The sequence below is a fragment of the Salvelinus sp. IW2-2015 genome, linkage group LG18 (assembly GCF_002910315.2).
Source record: "Salvelinus sp. IW2-2015 linkage group LG18, ASM291031v2, whole genome shotgun sequence".
Taxonomy (NCBI): Eukaryota; Metazoa; Chordata; class Actinopteri; order Salmoniformes; family Salmonidae; genus Salvelinus; species Salvelinus sp. IW2-2015.
The window spans coordinates 45,488,763-45,509,360 of NC_036858.1; the positions used below are offsets into that span (position 1 = coordinate 45,488,763).

General features: G+C 40.7%; 1 protein-coding gene across 3 annotated transcripts; it reads left to right on the forward strand.

The window, feature by feature from the left end:
* Positions 1-4,101: 4,101 nt before the first annotated feature.
* On the forward strand, positions 4,102-20,331 carry LOC111978178 (cilia- and flagella-associated protein 36). Of its 3 annotated transcripts, XM_024008092.2 has the most exons (12): positions 4,102-4,454; positions 6,369-6,433; positions 6,687-6,788; positions 9,518-9,632; positions 9,970-10,057; positions 18,120-18,276; positions 18,905-19,016; positions 19,144-19,304; positions 19,509-19,652; positions 19,747-19,824; positions 19,964-20,071; positions 20,246-20,331. In XM_024008092.2, exons 1-12 carry the CDS (start codon positions 4,352-4,354, stop codon positions 20,327-20,329), a joined length of 1,317 nt encoding a protein of 438 aa, XP_023863860.1. In that variant the 5' UTR covers positions 4,102-4,351; the 3' UTR covers positions 20,330-20,331. The 3 variants fall into 3 exon arrangements, with proteins under 3 accessions (XP_023863860.1, XP_023863861.1, XP_023863862.1); XM_024008093.2 differs by lacking the exon at positions 19,747-19,824; XM_024008094.2 differs by lacking the exons at positions 19,747-19,824; positions 19,964-20,071.
* Positions 20,332-20,598: the final 267 nt, after the last annotated feature.

Consider the following 20,598-nt stretch of genomic DNA (forward strand, 5'->3'; position numbering starts at 1 on the left):
GCAGTCATGGGGGGACTAAGCACGCATGCACCCCGTGTTGAGGATCAGCGTGGCATATGTGTTGTTGCCTACCCTTACCACCTGGGGGCGATGTGTCAGGAAGTCCAGGATCCAGTTGTAGAGGGAGGTGTTTAGTCCCAGGGTCCTTAGCTTAGCGACGAGCTTTGAGGGCACTATGGTGTTGAACGCTGAGCTGTAGTCAATGAACAGAATTCTCATGTCAATGTGTAGCTACACGGAGCCCTCAGCATAGTTACAAATTTTGAGAGTGGCACAGCGATGCAGTACGGAGCTTGGTTTGGCCTCTGCATGCCTCTGGAGGCTCCGCAGTTGCATCACCCCCTCCATACAAGCCTCTGACCACATTTGCGGATCAAGCATAAATTGGCTTTTTAATGTAACCTTCTCACCTTAAAGGCGCTGCACAGTCAATCCAACTTCTGCATTGGCCTTGCAGCATTTACTGTGATATAGCCTCTGCAGAAGTCAGGACATTCATACTTCTTGTGCTTCTCTGAGCATTGCAGAGCAGTTCTGAAGGAAGTTGTCAAGGAAGTGAGTTTGTGTTTATACAGGACCTCCCGCCCGCGCCTACCGTCAACCAATTGGGGACCCTCATCATTGGTACACATTTTTAGAGGCACGTGGCGATGTGGTATTGAGCTCAACTTGCCCTCTGTGTGCCTCCAGAGGCTTCGGAATTGCGTCATACAATCTATACAGTGCCTCCGACCTCATTTTCGGATCAAGAATAAATTGGCCGTTTCGTCAAATACAGTACAGTATGAAGATAGGCAGAAACTGCTTCTCCAATAGAAATCCCCGATCACGCTTATAGTTGACGTCATGGCGACGTTGGCTAGCTAAACTCATGCGCGGAAACACGTAATTTGGTCTAACACGGAACCCAAACCGGTTGCGTGTGTGCGCCATCGTGCATAAATATATTTTGTCCCCCCACAACAAACGCGATCACGACACGCAGGTTAAAATATCAAAACAAACTCTGAACCAATTACATTAATTTGGGGACAGGTTGAAAAGCATTAAACATTTATGGCAATTTAGCTAGCTTGCACTTGCTAGCTAATTTGTACTATTTAGCTAGCTTGCTGTTGCTAGCTAGTTTGTCCTGGGATATAAACATTGAGTTGTTATTTTACCTGAAATGCACAAAATCCTCTACTCCGACAATTAATCCACACATAAAACGGTCAACCGAATCGTTTCTATGCTTTTTCTTCTCTTGACTTTATATTGCGATTGGCAACTATCATAAATTAAATGCATTACCACCACCGACCTCGTTCGTCTTTATAGTTACCCACGTGGGTATAACCAATGAGGAGATGGCACGTGGGTACCTGCTTCTATAAACCAATGAGGAGATGGGAGAGGCAGGACTTGCAGTGCGATCTGCGTCAGAAATAGAACTGACTTCTATTTTAGCCCTTGGTAACGGAGACGCTCGTTGGCGCGCGAGAGCGGTTTAGTCAGCCTTTAAAGGTAGTCTCGCACCGAACCTTTTACTCCCATAGGCCGGTGCACAATTGGCCCAGCGTCCTGGTTAGGGTTTGACTGGTGTAGCCCGTCATTGTAAATAAGAATTTGTTCTTAACTGACTTGCCTAGTTAAATAAAGGTAAAACATATCATTTTTAAAAATAGTCGTCAAATCAAAGGCACTCCTTCAATATAACCAAACTCTAGCCTGGTCTGATTGGTCTGCTTCGCAAGCGTTCCCGGAAGTCTCGCTATGTTGTGCCTCTGGGTTTAGAAACTATGGTTTCATGATTGCTGCCACTTTTCTTACTAAGATTACTACACATGCGCACTAGCACTAAATGGGCAGCAGTATCAAAGACCGTACAGTATTTTTTTTAAATTGAATAAAATAAAAAAATAAAAAATACAGATCAACAATTTACATTCTTACATCATACAAAACAGAATGCAGGTATTAACGAGAAAATACTGAAACAAACAAAAATGTTTAAAAAATAAACAATTCTAGTGCAATTGTAATCACTCTGAAAAAATCTTATTGTAATGATTTAGGAAAATGTTATTCTTGTTATTGTTCACTAGGGTTAATGTTTTAATAAAATAGTTGAATTCAATCAAAACAAATGTGTAATTTTGGTATAGAATTTGGGAATTTTTGTTTGTGTATGAAGTATTTGGCAACAAGAATAAAAAAAATCACAATCATTTCAGTGGTCTTGTTATCTTTGCAATAGTAACATATTATATCTTTCATGTCAAAAACATAGGTAGTGTTCATAATGGTAAATAAGTATTTTGTAAGGTTTTCCCAAAATTCTGACACAAATTTACATTCAAAGAACAAGTGAGACAGATTCTCACCTTCTATTTCACAGAAAACACAGATATCATCTGTTGCTACAAATTTGGATATCATAGAATTACATGCATATATCTTATGCACAATTTTGAAGTGCACTTCCTTAACTTTGTTTGGTATACAATATTTGTAAGGCCTTAACCATGCATTTTTCCAGACAATGTCAGGAATAAAAATGTTCCAGAAAAACGTTCCTCTCGGTGTGAGTTGGTTTTGTGAATGAAGAATTTGTCTTATATATTTATTACAAGATTTCTCAAGTAAGCCCACGTCTTCCAATCTGGATTCTGGATAAACTTTGTGATCATTACCAAAAGCTAAGATGACTTTTCATTAGTGTAGTTAGACCACTGGGAACGGCTTTGACCACAGAAATAAACTCTCTGAAAGGTATTGGAAACTCTTTCAATGTTATAAATTGTTCATATGTGAGAATATTACCCTTGTTTATCAAAAACATCACGAACAAAGTCAATATTCCTCTCATTCCAGCTGGGGTAGAGCAATGACTTATTCCTTACAGTTATGTCTGAATTTTTCCACAAAAGAGCTTTATGTGGGGAAAAATTGTGCAGGAAACATATTTTCCAGCCCTTTAAAGCTTGTTGATGAAACCTAGCCAATTTAGCATGTAATCTTTCAGGAATATAATTACATTTTAGTAAAAATTGAAGACCTCCCAACTTTTTAAACACATTATTTGGAATGAAATACCATTTTGAATCAGTATTGATCAAACATCTTTTCAACCAGTTTATCTTGAAAGTGTTATTTATGTCAACAAAATCCAACACTTCTAGACCGACTTCAGCTCTTTTGTTAGAAAGGACTGACTCTTTTAGTTTGTGAGACTTATTTTTCCAGATGAAGTCAAGAAAGGTCTTATTCATCTCTTTACAAGTAGCAGGATGTACACATAACGATAATGAGGGGTACACAAAACGAGGCAGTCCCTCTGCCTTGGACAGAAGTACTCTGCCAAGTATAGAAAGATCTCTTTGTAGCCAATTATTGAATATATTTTTGGTTTTCTTAATTTTAGGAGAGAAATTCAAATGTTGTCTGACTAAGTGTTTTTTTGACAGATGCATTTGTAAATATTTAACACAGTCCTTTACAGGAATATTTAATATTTCTTTATCATCAGAGTCAAATAAACATAAGATTTCACATTTAGAAACATTCAGCTTTAATCCTGATGCAAAGACCGTACAGTATGAAGATAGGCTAGCTGGGCTCATGACGTCAGAGGAAGACAATAATGCCGCGTTCAAAACAACTGGGAACTCGGAAATCTCCGACTTTAGACTTCAGTGTGTTCAAGACAGCTGAGAACTCGGGAAAAAACGAGTTCCATCTGGGAAAAATCGTTTTGAACAGTCATTATACCCTGAATTCCAAGTCGGGAACTAGGGCATCTTTCTAGAGCTCCGACTTTCTGACCACTGACGTCATGATTTGACCTCGTTTTTTTTCGAGTTCCCGGTTGTGTTGAAAGCACCATCACATGTTAATATGATCGGCTGTGAGTGATGGGAGAAAAAAAATATCCCAGAAATTATATGAACAGAAATTCACATTTTGGTCAAAAATAATCAGTGTCATATATAAGACTTAAGTGTCAACAATAGAATAGAACAATATACACACTTTTCTTGTGAAAACCCCTTTCATTCTCTCTTCCAGCCTTGTCAATCCACACTCCCACTGCTCTCACTTGACGGACTGTTCTACTCGTAGAACGTAATCGGTCACCATAGGAACCGGGACCGATTAGGTGTCAACCCTTTCGAAATTCATGAGTACGCTTTTTCAGATTTTATGCAGCTACCAAAACATGTTACGGAGAGGGATAATAACAATGGACTAGCTTGCTAGCTAGATCTCAACAAATGTATGGATCCTTAGACTTCAGTTGTGCATTGTTGTACAATTTCAGGGCTAAACTTCCTCGCCTGAAGAATATTATAGGGTGTTATTAGCCAACATGGCTGAGGACAGCGAGTGGGTTGTGGAGAGCATCGCTGGATATTTGTCAAGTCCCGAATGGGTCATACCAGTTACGGACTTCATGGAAAACAAATGTACAGGTAAGGCCATTTATTTTATATATGTTTTTACCATAAGGGAAATTATTAAAGGGTTTATAGGACCAGGATTACACATGCTATAATCAATGCTTTGCACCCGAGTTAGCTAGCTAGCCAGCTAACTTAACGTTAGAAGGCTTTTCTGAGTACTTTAGCTAGCTAACGTTAACTGTTGTTAGATTTTACTCTCTTAATCAGTCTGTAACACACAATTTAATTGGTACAGTATAGCTAGCTAATTTAACTATACAGCCCGATACATTTGTGTGCAAAATCGTGTAAATGTTCCTTACAAGCCAGAATGTTTAATCAAATTATATTTCAACTTATTCTACCGGTTGTCTGTGTAGTTTGTCCTTCAGTTTAAGAAAACATATCCACTGGAAAGTATTGTTTACCGGACTTTTCAGAGAGCTGGTAACGTTAGGTACATGGTCCGGTTAGTTTGGATATTCGGGTTTTCTCGTCAATGGCTATTGAACCAACCAAGCGTGCCATGGACAATGAAAATGGTATATTCTGAATCAGGGTGGAGAATATATATTTATTTATATTTATTTATTGAAATCATGGAATGGCGTGCTTTGTTCAATAGTTTAATCAAAGTGTTGGAATAATGATTACACCAATATTTTATATACACACTAGATGGCTGACATGGGGTGCTGTTTGAAGCCACTGGGCCTCATCTTGGCACTCCCCTAACGTAAAAACAAATATTTTGGAAGCTATATAAATTCATTTATTAATGTATACAGTTGTTTTGCCACGTATTTTATTACAGACACCATAATGCATACTTTTAAATAATATTATGTATGCTAAACATAAATACAAATCTATAAAAACATTATCCTTAAAGTATAATTTTTTTGAAAGTTCTAATGTTACTGTCCCCACTAACACAAAAAATACATGTCATTTTGTCCTTTAATTGAAATACTGTACAATTCCATTCGTTCCTATGGAGAACTGCTTCTTCTTGGGAGTGCCAATATGGCCGACCGGTGGCTTCAAAGCCTCTCCTTGGCCAATACATAGAATCAGCAATCCAGGGTTTATAAATATCATTGGATTATACCCCAGTTCAGGTGTGTATTCATTACTGAAACCGTTTACCATTTTAAGAACCAAACAGAAGCAAATAGACCATAACATTTGTTTCTATTGGACAAATTCAGATAGGTCCCGCCCTGTTTTGTTTAATTTGCATCCATTTAAGAACTGTTTTGGCACAGAATGAATACACCCCAGTTGTTTACATTGTTTGGAATGCATCAGTGCTTCACATGTTTGAGTGACATCAATCCAATTATTGGAAATTCTAAATTAGTACTTTGATGCAAAGAAGCTAGCTAGCTAATCTGTCTGGCTCACGCTAGTTAGCTACCATTCCTTTAAGACACTCGTGTGTGGAACTGTCACACTGTAGCAACAACGGTGCTTAACCAAAATAACAATCACCTCAGTTGCCAAACCTCCCAGTGCCAGGAGCCAGTTTTTAAAAAATGATCAGGATTTTGCATATTGGATAGGATAAAATGCATAGGAATAGAATGCGAGTCCCAATTTAAGACAATTATTTGTCCGTTCTATGAATTGCATTTCTATACATTTAATTATATATGTGTATGTATGGTATGTATGTATATATATATGTGTGTGTGTAGATATATTATATATAGATGTTATAGAAGACAGCAGCTGGCTACTATAGCCTAACTTTTGTAATCCGATGTTAGATGGGCACACATGAAAATGTAAACTTGATGTTTGTTGCTATTGTTTAAGACGATGGATTAAAAAACACAGCTGCAAATCAGGAATACATAATGTAGGTAGTGTCCCCCTAGTTGTTTAATTGAGATTATGCCTGCAAGTTTGCATAGTTCACCAATTTGGATTTTATTTCAGTTTTTGATGACGAAGATGAGAATAAATTGACTTACACAGATATCCATCAGCAGTACAAGCATTTGGTGAGTAGCTAGTCTTTAGAATGGCTTGCAACATTAATATGCATTGGGTTATTGTGCAAGTTTTCTTATTTTGATTATTTAACGTTACACATGCATCTTAAATACAAATACTTTGGATCTACAATTCCAAGTAGACCTAAATCAAAATGTGAAATGGATGAGTTAGCCTAGTCATGAAAAGTTTTTCAGTGTCTTAACATCACATGTTTTGTCTTTGGAAAACAGTGATGCAAGTAGACACATTTATTTTCAGGTGGAGAAGTTGTTAGAAACCTACATGCAAGAGGTTGGCATCAATGAGCAGCAGTTTTTGGAGGCATGCTCCTCTCCTTTCGCCAAGTCCAAAACCTTACAGGTAAGCGCGATAATCATCTTTTTCATACGCTGCCACAAATACGCAAGATACGCAGATTTAGATGGATGAGTGTGCCAGTTTTACAATGCAAATGGTTTCAGATAACAGAACCTCTACAAACAATTGCACAGTAGGAGAGTTGTCTTTTTAAGGCATCTTTTTAGATACAGGATTAATGCCACTCTGCTCTGCCACTTGCTCCATCTTGCCTCTTGTGATGACCAATATCTAGGGGATTTGTATTATGATGATGACATCCAATGGTTGCTGGAGATTTGCCAGCTCTTGGTCTCTTACTTTGGACTCTGGCCTTACTGAACAGGCTATATTCTGTATCCGGGCAGAATTCAATAGCCTCCATCTCAGGATAAAATCATTTAATGCACCATTAATGCCATATAGCCTGTCATGTATTTGTTATGGTTCAGTGAAGAACATCCCATGGCCCCTAAATGATTCCTGTATGTGAGGGAATTCATTAGTGATGACTTATTAATGTAATGTTACACCTGACGTCTCAGATCTAACACCTCTAACAGTAGAGATTAGCTCTTTGACATCCCAAAGGCCTTGTTGCTTGCTGATGAAGCCAAGTGTCAATTTTCAGGTCTGCTCATAGGGATTACCTAAACTGGAAGCTAATCAAGTCATTTGGGATGATTATTGCACAGTGCAGGAAGGAGTAGTGGACAGTGCTAGTGTCCCTAAAAACGCCACTGAGGTAGCCTAATATGGGATATTACTTTTTTTAGGACTCTCTATTATATTGTTACCATTTAAACATGTAACTTTGGGCCATATCCAATCAAACTCAATTACCAGGTTTCTGAGATACATTCAAACCGTGATTCTTCTTGCACTAGAAGTCAGCCTAGGTTATGCACATTTGGTGTGTGTAGGTAAACAAACTATGTTTACAGTGTTTATTTTTGTGCCAGAATAATCACTTATCCTGTAGACCCAGGGGTGCAACTTTGGTTTAAGAACTGGGGGGACATAATATTATGACATTTTTTTTGCAAGTCCCGCCTCTCCCATCTCCTCATTGGTTTTTAGGAACATATATCCACGTGGGTGATTTAAAAGATGAACTGAGGTCCACACTCCAGTCCAGTTGGTAGTGGTAATGCACCTTGGTTGCCAACTGCCATATAAAGTCCAAAAAAGAAGCCTGAAGGAAGAGAGATGACTATAAACAAACTTGGTTTACCCTTTTATCTGTGGATTAATTGTCGTAGTAGAGGACCATGTGCATTTCAGGTAAAATAACAACCCAATGTTTATATCTCAGGACAAATTAGCTAGCAAAAGCAAACTAGCTAAATTGCCATAAATGTTTAATGCTTTTCGACTTGTCCCCGAATTAATATAGTTGGTTCAGAGTAGGGATGCATGATATATCGGCGAACATATCAGAATCGGACGATATTAGCTAAAAATGCCAACATTGGTATCGGCCCGATGTCTAGTTTAATGCTGATGTGCAAAATCGATGTCAAAGCAGACGTGCATACCTATAACGTTGGTACATGACGTAATGACGCCACGTTAAATTCTGCGCTACACGTGCAACACAGCATTCCTAACCTAGCCCACAATGTCTGCTGTGTGGATCGAGCAGTCATTTGAAAGAGTAAGAACATTTCAGCGAGACAACTCAAAGGCTAAATCCATTAATGCCAAGATAATGGAATTCATTGCCCTTGACAATCAACCGTTCTCTTTTGTGGTTGATGTTGGCTTTCGCGACTGGTTGAGCACCGGTACACACTACCAAGTGCGCTATTTTTTAGATGTTGCCCTACCGGAGTTACACGGTAATGGCATCACTGCTATTAGCTTCACGACATACTATGGAACGCTGTTTGGGTCATTGCGTGTCAAAAAAGATACACGTCAAATAACACTATTTGACAATAACACTATTTGACGCGTTAAATAAGCTTTTAATTTAACATGTCAAATAATCGTGTGTCCTGCATGTCCTGATCGCGTCTGGTGTGGGTGGACAAAATCAACATGCACGCGGACACACGCACACGAGCGGTCTGGTCAGTATGTAATGCTCTCCTGCAAAACATTCAAGTTAATTTACAGCCTAGATCTTCTTGAAATGCTTCCTCCTCGTCGAGGACTGAGGAACTTGTCCCATCATGTTCAACTCCATGGCCAAAGAATGTATGGACCTGCATGACAATACACAATAGGAAATAGTTCCAGTACATATTGATAATGTATTGTTTCTCCATCTGGTGATGTTGGGTTGTGAGCCTGAGACGGTTAGCTTCTGGAATTCAGGTAGACCTGATCTATGACAGGATTAGTGGGCCAGGCCTGAATTGGGTTAGTGAGATATAGGAACAGCTCAAGGGAGCTATTCCTGATGGAGAGTGTTACTTAGTCCCAGATCCAGCGGTGCCTTCTGGGACTTACCTGGGCCAGAAAAAGACATCAGGTGTGTGTGATAGAGAGAGAGCGCTAGTTTCAACCCTAACCATGCTGTTGGCCCACTGTAACAATGACAGTGCCAACTGCCAAGAGTGCACACCCAGAGGCAGTAGAAAGTACAAACATGATCTAGTCAAAATAGTTAGATAATGTTGAAAATTATTAGTGCTTGTTATTAACTTGTTACTAACCCATTTTTGACTGTTTGTTCAATGTCCATCCTAATTACTGTTAGATAGCCCTAACTGTTTTCTGCTCCTGTCCTGTTTTCCTTGATACAGGCTGTATTCCATCCCGTCCTGGCCACAGATGACTTCCAGATGTTCAGGGCTCTCATGGTACAGAAGAATATGGAGCTGCAGCTCCAGGCGCTGCGTGTCATTAAAGAGAGAAATGGTAGGCTTATTGGCCTTGTCAGAGTTGTCACACAACTCCCAATTAGGGTTTCAGAATCCTATAACTTTCCAAAAATGTCCAGATTTTCCAGAAGTCTTGTTTGGAGGATTCTGGATTTCCTGATTATTCTCTTGATTCTCTGAATCTTTCAAGTGGGATTTCTGTAGAAAATATGGGAAAGTGACTTGATATTTTTGCAGCCCTAGTCCTAATGCTTGCTTACCATACCTGATTACATTCTACATTCACACACACTATGGTACTGATGAACCAACACCGTCTAAAACGACACCAATTAAACCGTTTGTTCTAATGTTGACCCTTCCTGTGTGTGTAGGCGCTCTGCCTGAGTGTCTCACAGATGGAGCAGATGTCATGAGTGAGCTGGAGCAGCAGGAGCTGAAGATTCTTCAGGAGGTGCTCAAGTAAGAGATATAGAACTGAGGCCTTTCCACCCAATCTCATACATGCACTGTGACTCTGGAATTTATTGATGTAATTTTATAAGAAAAGTTTTTTCATCAGGATCTCATCAATGATGTAGGCCTTTGTAGTTTCCTTTACTCATTGGAGCATACATAGGGCCCATAGTTTTTCCTGAGCACATCCTTAGACCTTGAAAAAGCTCCAATGATGGTCTATAACCAGGGTCTGGAGGCTTTCCTGGTCAGGACATTTGGTCATGAACAACTCCTGTCTCTAAGCATTATGCTATGTATGCTAATGCACTTGACTACAAAAGTATCCATTTTGATGTTTGTGTTCTGTACAGTGTGCTGGTGTTTGCTCTGGTTGCAAATCCAATGTCATCTTTGGGGATCAATGTATTTGTATTATTATGGATCCCCATTCCTGGGGTCCAGCAAAATTAAGGCAGTTAAACGATTTTAAAAAACATGACATTAAATACACAACAGATTTCACAACGCATTAAGTGTGTGCCCTCAGGCCCCTACTCTACTATCACATATCTACAACACAAAATCCATGTGTACATGTGTGTATAGTGCAGTGCGTATGTTATCGTGCCTGTGTTTGTGTCCCTTCACAGACCCCGCTGTTCAATAAGGTGTATTTTATATATATATATATTATTTAAAATAAAATAAAAATCTGATTCTACTGCTTGCATCAGTTACCCTGATGTGGAATAGAGTTCCATGTAGCCATGGCTCTATGCAGTACTGTGTGCCTCCCATAGTCTGTTCCAGACCTCTGGTGGCATTTTTTAAATTTATTTCACCTTTATTTAACTAGGTAGGCTAGTTGATAACAAGTTTTCATTTACAACTGCGACCTGGCCAAGATAAAGCAAAGCAGTTCGACACATACAACAACACAGAGTTTGTAACGGCTTTCCTCCATCTCTTCATCTGAAGAGGAGTAGCAAGGATTGGACCAAAGTGCAGCGCGGCTAGTGTTCAACATGTTTAATAAAGAACAAGTGAAACACTACAAACAACATACAAAATAACAAAATGTGCAAAAACCGAGACAGACCTATCTGGTGCAGACAATCACAGAGACAGGAAACAAACACCCACAAAATCCCAACACAAAACAAGCCTCCTATATATGATTCTCAATCAGGGACAACGATTACCATCTGCCTCTGATTGAGAACCATATTAGGCTGGACATAGAAACAGACAAACTAGACACACAACATAGAATTCCCACCCAGCTCACGTCCTGACCAACTAAACACATACAAAACAACAGAAAACAGGTCAGGAACGTGACAGAGTTACACATGGAATAAACAAACATACAGTCAATAATACAGTAGAAAAAGTCTATATACAGTGTGTGCAAATGAGGTAGGATAAGGGAGGTAAAGCAATAAATAGGCCATGGTGGCGAAGTAATTACAATATAGCAATTAAACACTTGAATGGTATATGTGCAGAAGATGAATGTGCAAGTAGAGATACTGGGGTGCAAAGGAGTAAGATAAATAAATACAGTATTGGGATGAGGTAGTTGGATGGGCTATTTACAGATGGGCTATGTACAGGTGCAGTGATCTGTGAGCTGCTCTGACAGCTGGTGCTTAAAGCTAGTGAGGGAGATATGAGTCTCCAGCTTCAGTGATTTTTGCAGTTTGTTCCAGTCATTGGCAGCAGAGAGCTGGAAGGAAAGGCGGCCAAAGGAAGAATTGTCTTTGGGGGTGACCAGTGAGATATACCTGCAGGAGCGCTTGCTACGGGTGGGTGCTGCTATGGTGACCAGTGAGCTGAGATAAGGCGGGATTTTACCTTGCAGAGACTTGTAGATGACCTAGAGCCAGTGGGTTTGGCGACGAGTATGAAGCGAGGGCCAGCCAACGAGAGCGTACATGTCGCAGTGGTGGGTAGTATATGGGGCTTTGGTGACAAAACAGATGGCACTGTGATAGACTGCATCCAATTTGTTGAGTAGTGTTGGAGCCTATTTTGTAAATGAAAGCGCCGAAGTCGAGGAACGGTAGGATGGTCAGTTTTACGAGGGTATGTTTGGCAGCATGAGTGAAGGATGCTTTGTTGCGAAATAGGAAGCCGATTCTAGATTTAATTTTGGATTGCAGATGCTTAATGTGAGTCTGGAAGGAGAGTTTACAGTCTAACCAGACACCTAGGTATTTGTAGTTGTCCACATATTCTAAGTCAGAACCGTCCAGAGTAGGGATGCTGGACGGGCGGGCAGCGATCGGTTGAAAAGCATGCAAAAGCATGTCTTTTGGGGTATGCATGGGTGTCGGAGCTGTGTGCTACTAGTTCAAACAGACAGCTCGGTGCATTCAACATGTCAATACCTCTCACAAATACAAGTAGTGATGAAGTCAATTTCTCCTCCACTTTGAGCCAGGAGAGATTGACATGCATATTATTGATGTTAGCTCTCTGTGTACATCCAAGGGCCAGCCTTGCTGCCCTGTTCTGAGCCAATTGCAATTTTCCTAAGTCCCTCTTTGTGGCACCTGACCACACGACTGAAAAGTAGTCCAGGTACAACAAAACTAGGGCCTATAGGACCTGCCTTGTTGATAGTGCTGTTTATGCAGAAGCAGCACTTTATTATGGACAGACTTCTCCCCATTTTAGCTACTGTTGTATTACTATGTTTTAACCATGACAGTTTACAATCCAGGGTTACTCCAAGCAGTTTAGTCACCTCAACTTGCTCAATTTCCCCATTATTTATTACAAGATTTTGTTGAGGTTTAGGGTTTAGTGAATGATTTGTACAATGCTTTTAGTTTTAGAAATATTTAGGACTAACTTATTCCTTGCCACCCATTCTGAAACTAACTGCAGCTCTTTGTTAAGTGTTGCAGTCATTTCAGTCGCTATAGTAGCTGACGTGTATAGTGTTGAGTCATCCACATACATAGACACACTGGCTTTACTCAAAGCCAGTGGCATGTCGTTAGTAAAAATGGAAAAAAGTAAGGGGCCTAGACAGCTGCCCTGGGGAATTCCTGATTCTACCTGGATTATGTCAGAGATGCTTCCATTAAAGAACACCCTCTGTGTTCTGTTAGACAGGTAACTCTTTATCCACAATATAACAAGGGGTGTAAAGCCATAACACATACGTTTTTCCAGTAGCAGACTATGATCAAATGTCAAAAAAGCCGCACTGAAGTATAACACAAACTTAATAAGCATGGGTAACAGGCTATTAGGTCGGCTATTTGAGCCAGTAAAGGGGGCTTTACTATTCTTATGTAGGGGAATTACTTTTTTTTCCTTCCATGGCCTGGGGGCACACCCTTTCTTTCTAGTAGGCTTAAATTAAAGATATGGCAAAAAGGACTGTCATTATCGTCTGCTATTATCCTCAGTAATTTTCCATCCAAGTTGTCAGATCCCGGTGGCTTGTCATTGTTGATAGACAGCAATAATTTTTTCACCTTTTCCATACATGCTTTACGAAATTCAAAATTACAATCCTTGTCTTTCATAATTTGATCAGATGTGTAGTGTCAGCGTTTGTTGCTGGAATGTCATGCCTAAATTTGCTAATCTTGCCAATGACAAATTATTCAAGTAGTTGGCAATATCAGTGGGTTTTGTGATGAATTTCATTTAAGGTGCTCCAAGGCTTTTTACATAATTTCTTTGTTTCATAGTATAGTTTCTTCTTTTTATTCAGTTTAGTCACATGATTTCTCAATTTATAGTATATTTGCTAATCGGTTGTGCTGCCAGACTTATTTGCCATACCTTTTGCCTCATCCCTCTCAACCATACAATTTCTCATCAATTCAAGAGGATTTAACAGTTTTTAGTCATTTTCTTAATGGGTGCATGTTTATTAGTAACTGGGATAAGCAATTTCATAAATGTGTCATCAACATAAGAATCACTACAAAATGTGTTGTATTACCGCTCAACCTCTACAGGATCGGTGTCCCCATGATCATAGGGCAGTCTTGATACAACATTTTGAACAGGAATGCAATGGTTCATTTGATCAGTCTATAACTTTGCACATACACTGCTGCCAACTAGTGGCCAAAATCTAAATTGAGCCTGGGCTGGAATAATACATTATGGCCTTTCTCTTGCATTTCAAAGCTGATGGTACAATTAAAAATATATATATTTTACCAGATCTGATGTGTTATTCTCCTACATTAATTTCACATTTCCACAAACTAGAAAAGTATTTCCTTTCAAATGGTATCAAGAATATGCATATCCTTGCTTCAGGTCCTGAGCTACAGGCAATTCGATTTGGGTAGGTCATTTGAGGCAAAATATTTAAAAAAGGCCCAGCCTTCAGAACTTCGGTTTTCCTAGAAATGGCTACTATATTGTTGGATTTGGATACTACTTTAAAGGAAATTACTGCTGCATTAATAAAGATGTGATGCATACATGGTGATGATTTAATTTCTGTGCTCTTTGTAACTGCCCTGGTAGTTGACTGATAACTTAAACCAGGTTGCAGGCACTAGGTACAGTTTGAAGCTGTTTCTTGAGTGGGCAGCTTGATGAAAGCCAGTCATTATCGAAATCACCCAGAAAATATCTGTTGATATCACATACATTATCAAGCATTTCACTCACATTATCCAGATACTGACTGTTAGCACTTGGTGGTCTATACCAGCTTCCCACAAGAATGGGTTTTAGGTGAGGCAGATGAACCTGTAGCCATATTACTTCAACAGTATTTAACATGAGATCCTCTCTAAGCTTTACAGGAATGTGGTTCTTAATATAGACCGCAACACTGCAGCCATTGGCAATTCTGTAGATGTTATAACCATGTATTGCTACCACTATCATAAAAGGTATTATCTAAGTTAGTTTCAGAGATAGAATATGAATGTCATCTGTTACTAGCAAGTTATTGATTTCATGAACCTTGTTTCTTAGGCTACATGTATGTTAAAGTGGGCTATTTTTAGCACTTTCTGGACTGCTTGATTGTTTTCTTCACTGGAAAGCTTAGCAGAATTAGACATACTCATGCTATGTATGTTGGTGCAGGGTGAGCTGCACACAGTGGACTTCCTACTAGGGCACACCACCTCAGTGCTAACAGTATAACTCTGATCCATAGGCACATGATTACTGCATATAGCTGTGGGATCAGCAGAGGCATTCAGGGCAGTTAGAGGGACATAAATTAGGTTACTTACAGTACATTGTGTCTTCCAATGACCCTGGGATAATGTAAATTTGCTGAAGCATTATGACAATGGTAGGGATTAACTGAGCTGGGGTCATTGATAAGTAATCGTCTCAATGCAGCCTTATAATGCTGTGAAAGGATCCAGGAACCAAAATGATTTGGGTGGATCCCATCCTCCTTATAAAATGAGCATTGTTTCCAGAAGGTATCAAAATTGTCGATACATGTTAAACCCGCAGAGCTGCAATAGTCTCAGAGACAGTTATGGAGGGCTAAAAGTCTGCTGAAATGTTCAATGCCACAATTTAGGGAGGGCAGAGGGCCAGATATTATGGGGCGTTTGTTGGTGTCAAGCAGTGACACAATCAGTTTATTTAAATTCCATCTTCAGCTGTTCTGAGCTGTCCTTCATAATGTCATTGAATCCCACATGAACCATGAAACTCAATTTCCTGAAGTTTTAAATGTTTGGGGGCAGCTTATTGATGTCCTGTACTCGTGCTCCTGGATAGCACAACGTTTTTACTCCAGGGACTGAGACATTTCTCACCATTGAACTGCTCTATACAACGGCCTGAGAAGGGAATGGAGAAATCCGCCCATTCCTACCCCTAACACAATTAGTTGAACCTTTTCACGGATCCACAAGAAGCAGGATAGCGTACGTCCGCTGCTCCCGGCGACAGGTCCAGACCTCCCACAGCAGGCAGTGCCCCGTCAGATCCAGAGAGAGGGAAAGGACCCGAACTCGACGACGAAGCCGTTGCTGGAATCAGCGTAGTTAGAGTATGGTGGAATTTACAAGATTATGTTATAATGCTGTTATTGCATCAAATGGTTGTTAGAACGCTCATCTGTGTGTGTTTTACTGAGGATGGGCCTCTAGAAGATTTACAATGTCTTTGGGTGATACCTGCATTCTAGAGCATGAGTTAATGTTTCTGTTCTATAAGGTACCAGGGAGAGATGACTCCAGGGACAGACCCTGGTCTCTACACAATGAGATATTGCCTGCTGTGAATTCTAAGTATCTTTCATACAAGTCTTAACCTTGTGACCCATTCCATACATCTGTTGTTTGTCATGTAGACTGAAGGGGGATGGACTTTGCTATAAAATGCTGTGGCTCAAACCAGCTCGTTGAGTTCTCAGTGATCACCTCCAGGGGTGATTACCGACCAGCTCCATTACTGCAGTAATTAAATAAAAGTTTTGGATTGTTTTGAAGAAATCTAAAAGTCTCCTTTAGATTACAATAATTCCAACACAAGTCAATACCAGCAATCCCAGCAATGAAGGCGCAGGTAGATCAGGCACCAGTGCAGCAAAGCTATTCCTTATGTCAATCTGCTCCGACCCTCTCGCAGTCATTCCTATCCACTTAGCAGCATGCCGCTGCCTTCGGTTTCCGCCACTTGTGACATGGGACCAGCGCTGATTGGAACAGTCTTCTTGCTGTTCTCGTCTACTTCATTACAAGATGGAGGAGGAGAAGCAGATGGAGACGACTTCTTTGGCAGGCTAGTTCCAGGTAGCACAGGCCATTCGAATAGGGACAGATGACAAGGCGGGGAAATATCCATCAGGCCCAAGCGGCGTTTTCCCCATAAATTCGTGCAGAATTGAGATTTGCTTGCTAAGCAAAGCCACCTCATTCCTGTAATCCTCCGCTAGCAAACAATTGCCACATTGGAACTCCGGAATGTCAATATTGTCCTGGACAAGAGCGTAATAAACACAGCTTCTACAGAGCTGGAAACGCTCGTTAGCTATTCCAGGCGAAGCGGGCTCCATTGCAACTTAGCTAGGTAGTTGGTAGCAAGTGTTGACACAAACACTTATAAAACTTCGGAAACAACAGTTTGAGGCGGAGGAGGTATCAGCTTGTGAGCGGAAATGACATTTGATGTATAGCCAGGAACAACACAAATACTGGTCTCACTATTTTAGTCATTCTTGAAAACCCATGTGTCTGTGTCGTCATGTTTCGTAGTAGATAGCTGTGTAGTAAATCAGTGAGTGCCAAATCATCCAAGATTATATCTTCCTTGTTCTATAAGCCGCTCTATCTCTAATGGGATTTCTGCATTTGAAGCTAAGCGAAGTGCAGCACTAAAGGTTGTGTGTCCATAGGGAACTAAGCTCCTTAGTGTTACACTGAAATTGAAGGGTTTACACTCCATGGCAATGGAGAGAATTGTTTTTATCATTTTGTTTTAGGGTTGGCCCCACCCACCATTCTTTGGTCCTGATTGTCTACTTGCCGTCTCAGAGGGACATGTTATAGATCTATGTGATGCGTCTTCATGCTTTGACTGTAAGTGGTCTAATCGGGGCATTAGATTCCTAGTTTACCCAGAGCTTTGAGATGTGCTTCACAAGAGCTAGGCCTATTTTATAGCACATATTGCGTAGAGACCACTTGGCCTATGTTGCTCTCATATTAAGTTATGTTCTCGGCTATGCTCATCGAAAATGTTGCAACATTTTTGTTCTCTTCAAATCCTGTGTGATGGAAAGTTTCATCCTTGTTGAATTAAGCTGCTAATCAATTCAATTAAGAGATCATGATGGTGAGTGGCAGCAAGGTGATCACTAAGGACAGGAGCTTGGACTCATGCCAGCTTTTGGCCTTATAGTGTCTTTATAACACTCATACTTCAGTACTTTGTGGGTTAATGTACTGTATGTTGTTTAAGACTGGCAGTAGGCCAACCTTTATTCAACTACAAGTGACACATTCACATTCTTTGTCGTAAAGTAACCTCTCTTATCATCGGTGTTATGCGACTATCTAGGCCCAGAATAGGGGATTAATCTACTGATATTAAACATATATCCCTCTATATGTTTGCACAGGATGTCAAAGGATGAGTATGACCAAGAGATGGCTCTGAGACTGCAGTCAGAGGAGGAGATTGGCTCCACGTCCAGAAGCTGCTCTGATAGGCCACTTCTAGAAGCAGCCAGCATCCAGACGACCGCCTCCACTCAACAGACAAACACCACCAACAAGGTGAGTTATGAATCTAATACTGACCCATTGGAGTGATGTAATACAAAAAGAATAAACACCAATGACTCTTTGTCTGCCTTTCTTCAGAGTGTGATAAATGTGTCCTATGTCATGTATTCGGAGCTATAGTATTCTTCTGAGCTATGTAATTTAGCATCAACACAAAGGGGTAGTGATGAGTGCTGCAGCCAGCTGCTTACAGCCCCTGCATAGGCTACATATCATGTTATTAGATGGTCTTCAATCAGTCACATCAATCTACTAATGCAGAGCCGTACATGATCTGGCAGATATCCAGCCCTATTCAAGGACATGGACTCTCCTTACTACAATGGCTGTTTTTTCAATCAAAGTCATCTCAGAAAGAGGCTTGTGTCCCTATAAACTAAAGCATTGACTTGTAACACTGTTTTTGCTGCATTATCGTTACAGTGTGGTGTTTTAGCCTGTATATTAACCTAATGTGGGATATGTGACAACTCTTGTATGTTGCACATGCGAAGGTGGGGAACAGTGGGGGCCAACAGCCCTGTCGCACTGGTGAATGGCAATGCAACCCCCCCCCCCCCCCCATTAGACCTGGAACAGCTAGATGCAATGACATGGCTGCCCTGTGCCCTCCCTGTAGGTGAACAGTACATCTCAGAGGAAAGAGGAGCTGAAGCCTGCTGTAGCTGGAGGTGGTGGGCAGATTAGTCCAGCCAAGACCAGCACATCTGCCCTTTCTAAGTTGCCATCAGGTAATAGTACTGACTCTGTATACACTACTCTGTTCCCCTTTCCTGTATAGACATAGCACATGAATGCTAAAAGGTTGAATATACTTCAGAGGGTGTATGAGTAATAGATGGTTATGTGTTGATGCAGAGCGGCACAGTTCAGAGCCAAGGATCCTGCCTGCAGTGAGGGTTCCAGTGAAGGGCATTGAGCCTCCGGTTGTCTCCAGGGAGAAGGGGAGCAGCAGCCAGGCAGCAGAGGGCTGGATAGAGGAGGCACGTAAGGAGGCTGGCATCTCCAAGCCATTCACAGTGAGTCTCTCCTACTGCATATACCATACATGCCATGTGTGTCATGCACTGACTATAAATCACTCTGAATGAAAGCCTCCTAACTTGATTGTGGGAGAAAAATACACTCAAGCAACAGTACATAGAAAGGAAACCTTGAAATGCTACATTACCAGTTTTGTTGGAGACTGAGAACTGATGGATTGTGTTTCTCTATGTGTTCAGGAGTTGTCAGCAGAGCAGCAGGAGCAACTCCAGCAAAGGGCACTGTACCTGAGGCAGCAGAGGGACAAGCTTCAGGCCATGAAAAAAGAGCAGAGACCCAAACCAGCCACGCCAGAAACCCCAGCACCCACTCCCAGCACACCGGTAACATCACACCTTCTTCTATTATGTCTCTTCCTGTAAACATATGGGTAGTACTCCTCCATAAGACACACGTAACAGCTTTAATTTGTGGTAGATAATAATGCACACCTCGGCTGATGACTGCATAGCACCTGGGGGCAACTCTGGTCTTCCTGTCTCATTGTTTTTAGTAGTGAGTTTCAATCCTTTCTCTTGATTTCCCCTGATATTTAGTCTGTTTTGTCCGCTTTCACATTCTTCCCTTTTTGAAGTTTGGATTTTCTCCTGCTCTTTATTCCCGTCATTTTCTTTTGCTGCATTGCCAATCAAAGGATGATGGTCCCAAAATGAACGGGGGTGGTGCTAGTATAAAGGAAGAGAGGGTCAATGCACCCCAGCCTGTGAGCTCTCCTGTGGGGGGACAGGAGAAGCAGCCCAAGGTGATCTGTTTGAGTGATGACGTTTTGATTTCACTTTGTAGTGCTGCTTCCGTATGTGCTTCTATTCTTACTGTAGCTACAGCCCTGTGCCTGTCAATATGGCTGATATGTGCGACTTGACTAGATTTAGTGGGCCTACCGTTCAAAATTTGACTCACTTTGTTCTCTTCATAGGAGATCTCTGTCGAAGAAAAAAAGAAGTTGCAGAAAAGAAAACATCTGGCAGAAAAACTGAAAGAGGAAGTCATCAAAAAGTAAAACTGCAATATATCTCCCCCAGAGTGTAACTGTAGTCAAACTGGACCATCAATTCCTTGGGAGTGAGATGGACTGTGCTTGTGAAGGGGCAACAGAAAATGTGCATTTGTAATGGAATGTAGTATTTCAATGGTTATTGATAGTCTTAAAGGGAATGACACATTGGTTTCCTTACCCTATAAGCAGTCTATGGGCAAGGTGACAACAATCCATGCTTTGGTTTAGTTTCCCTGGCACTGATTTTGGAAATGATGCACAAACTATTCTAA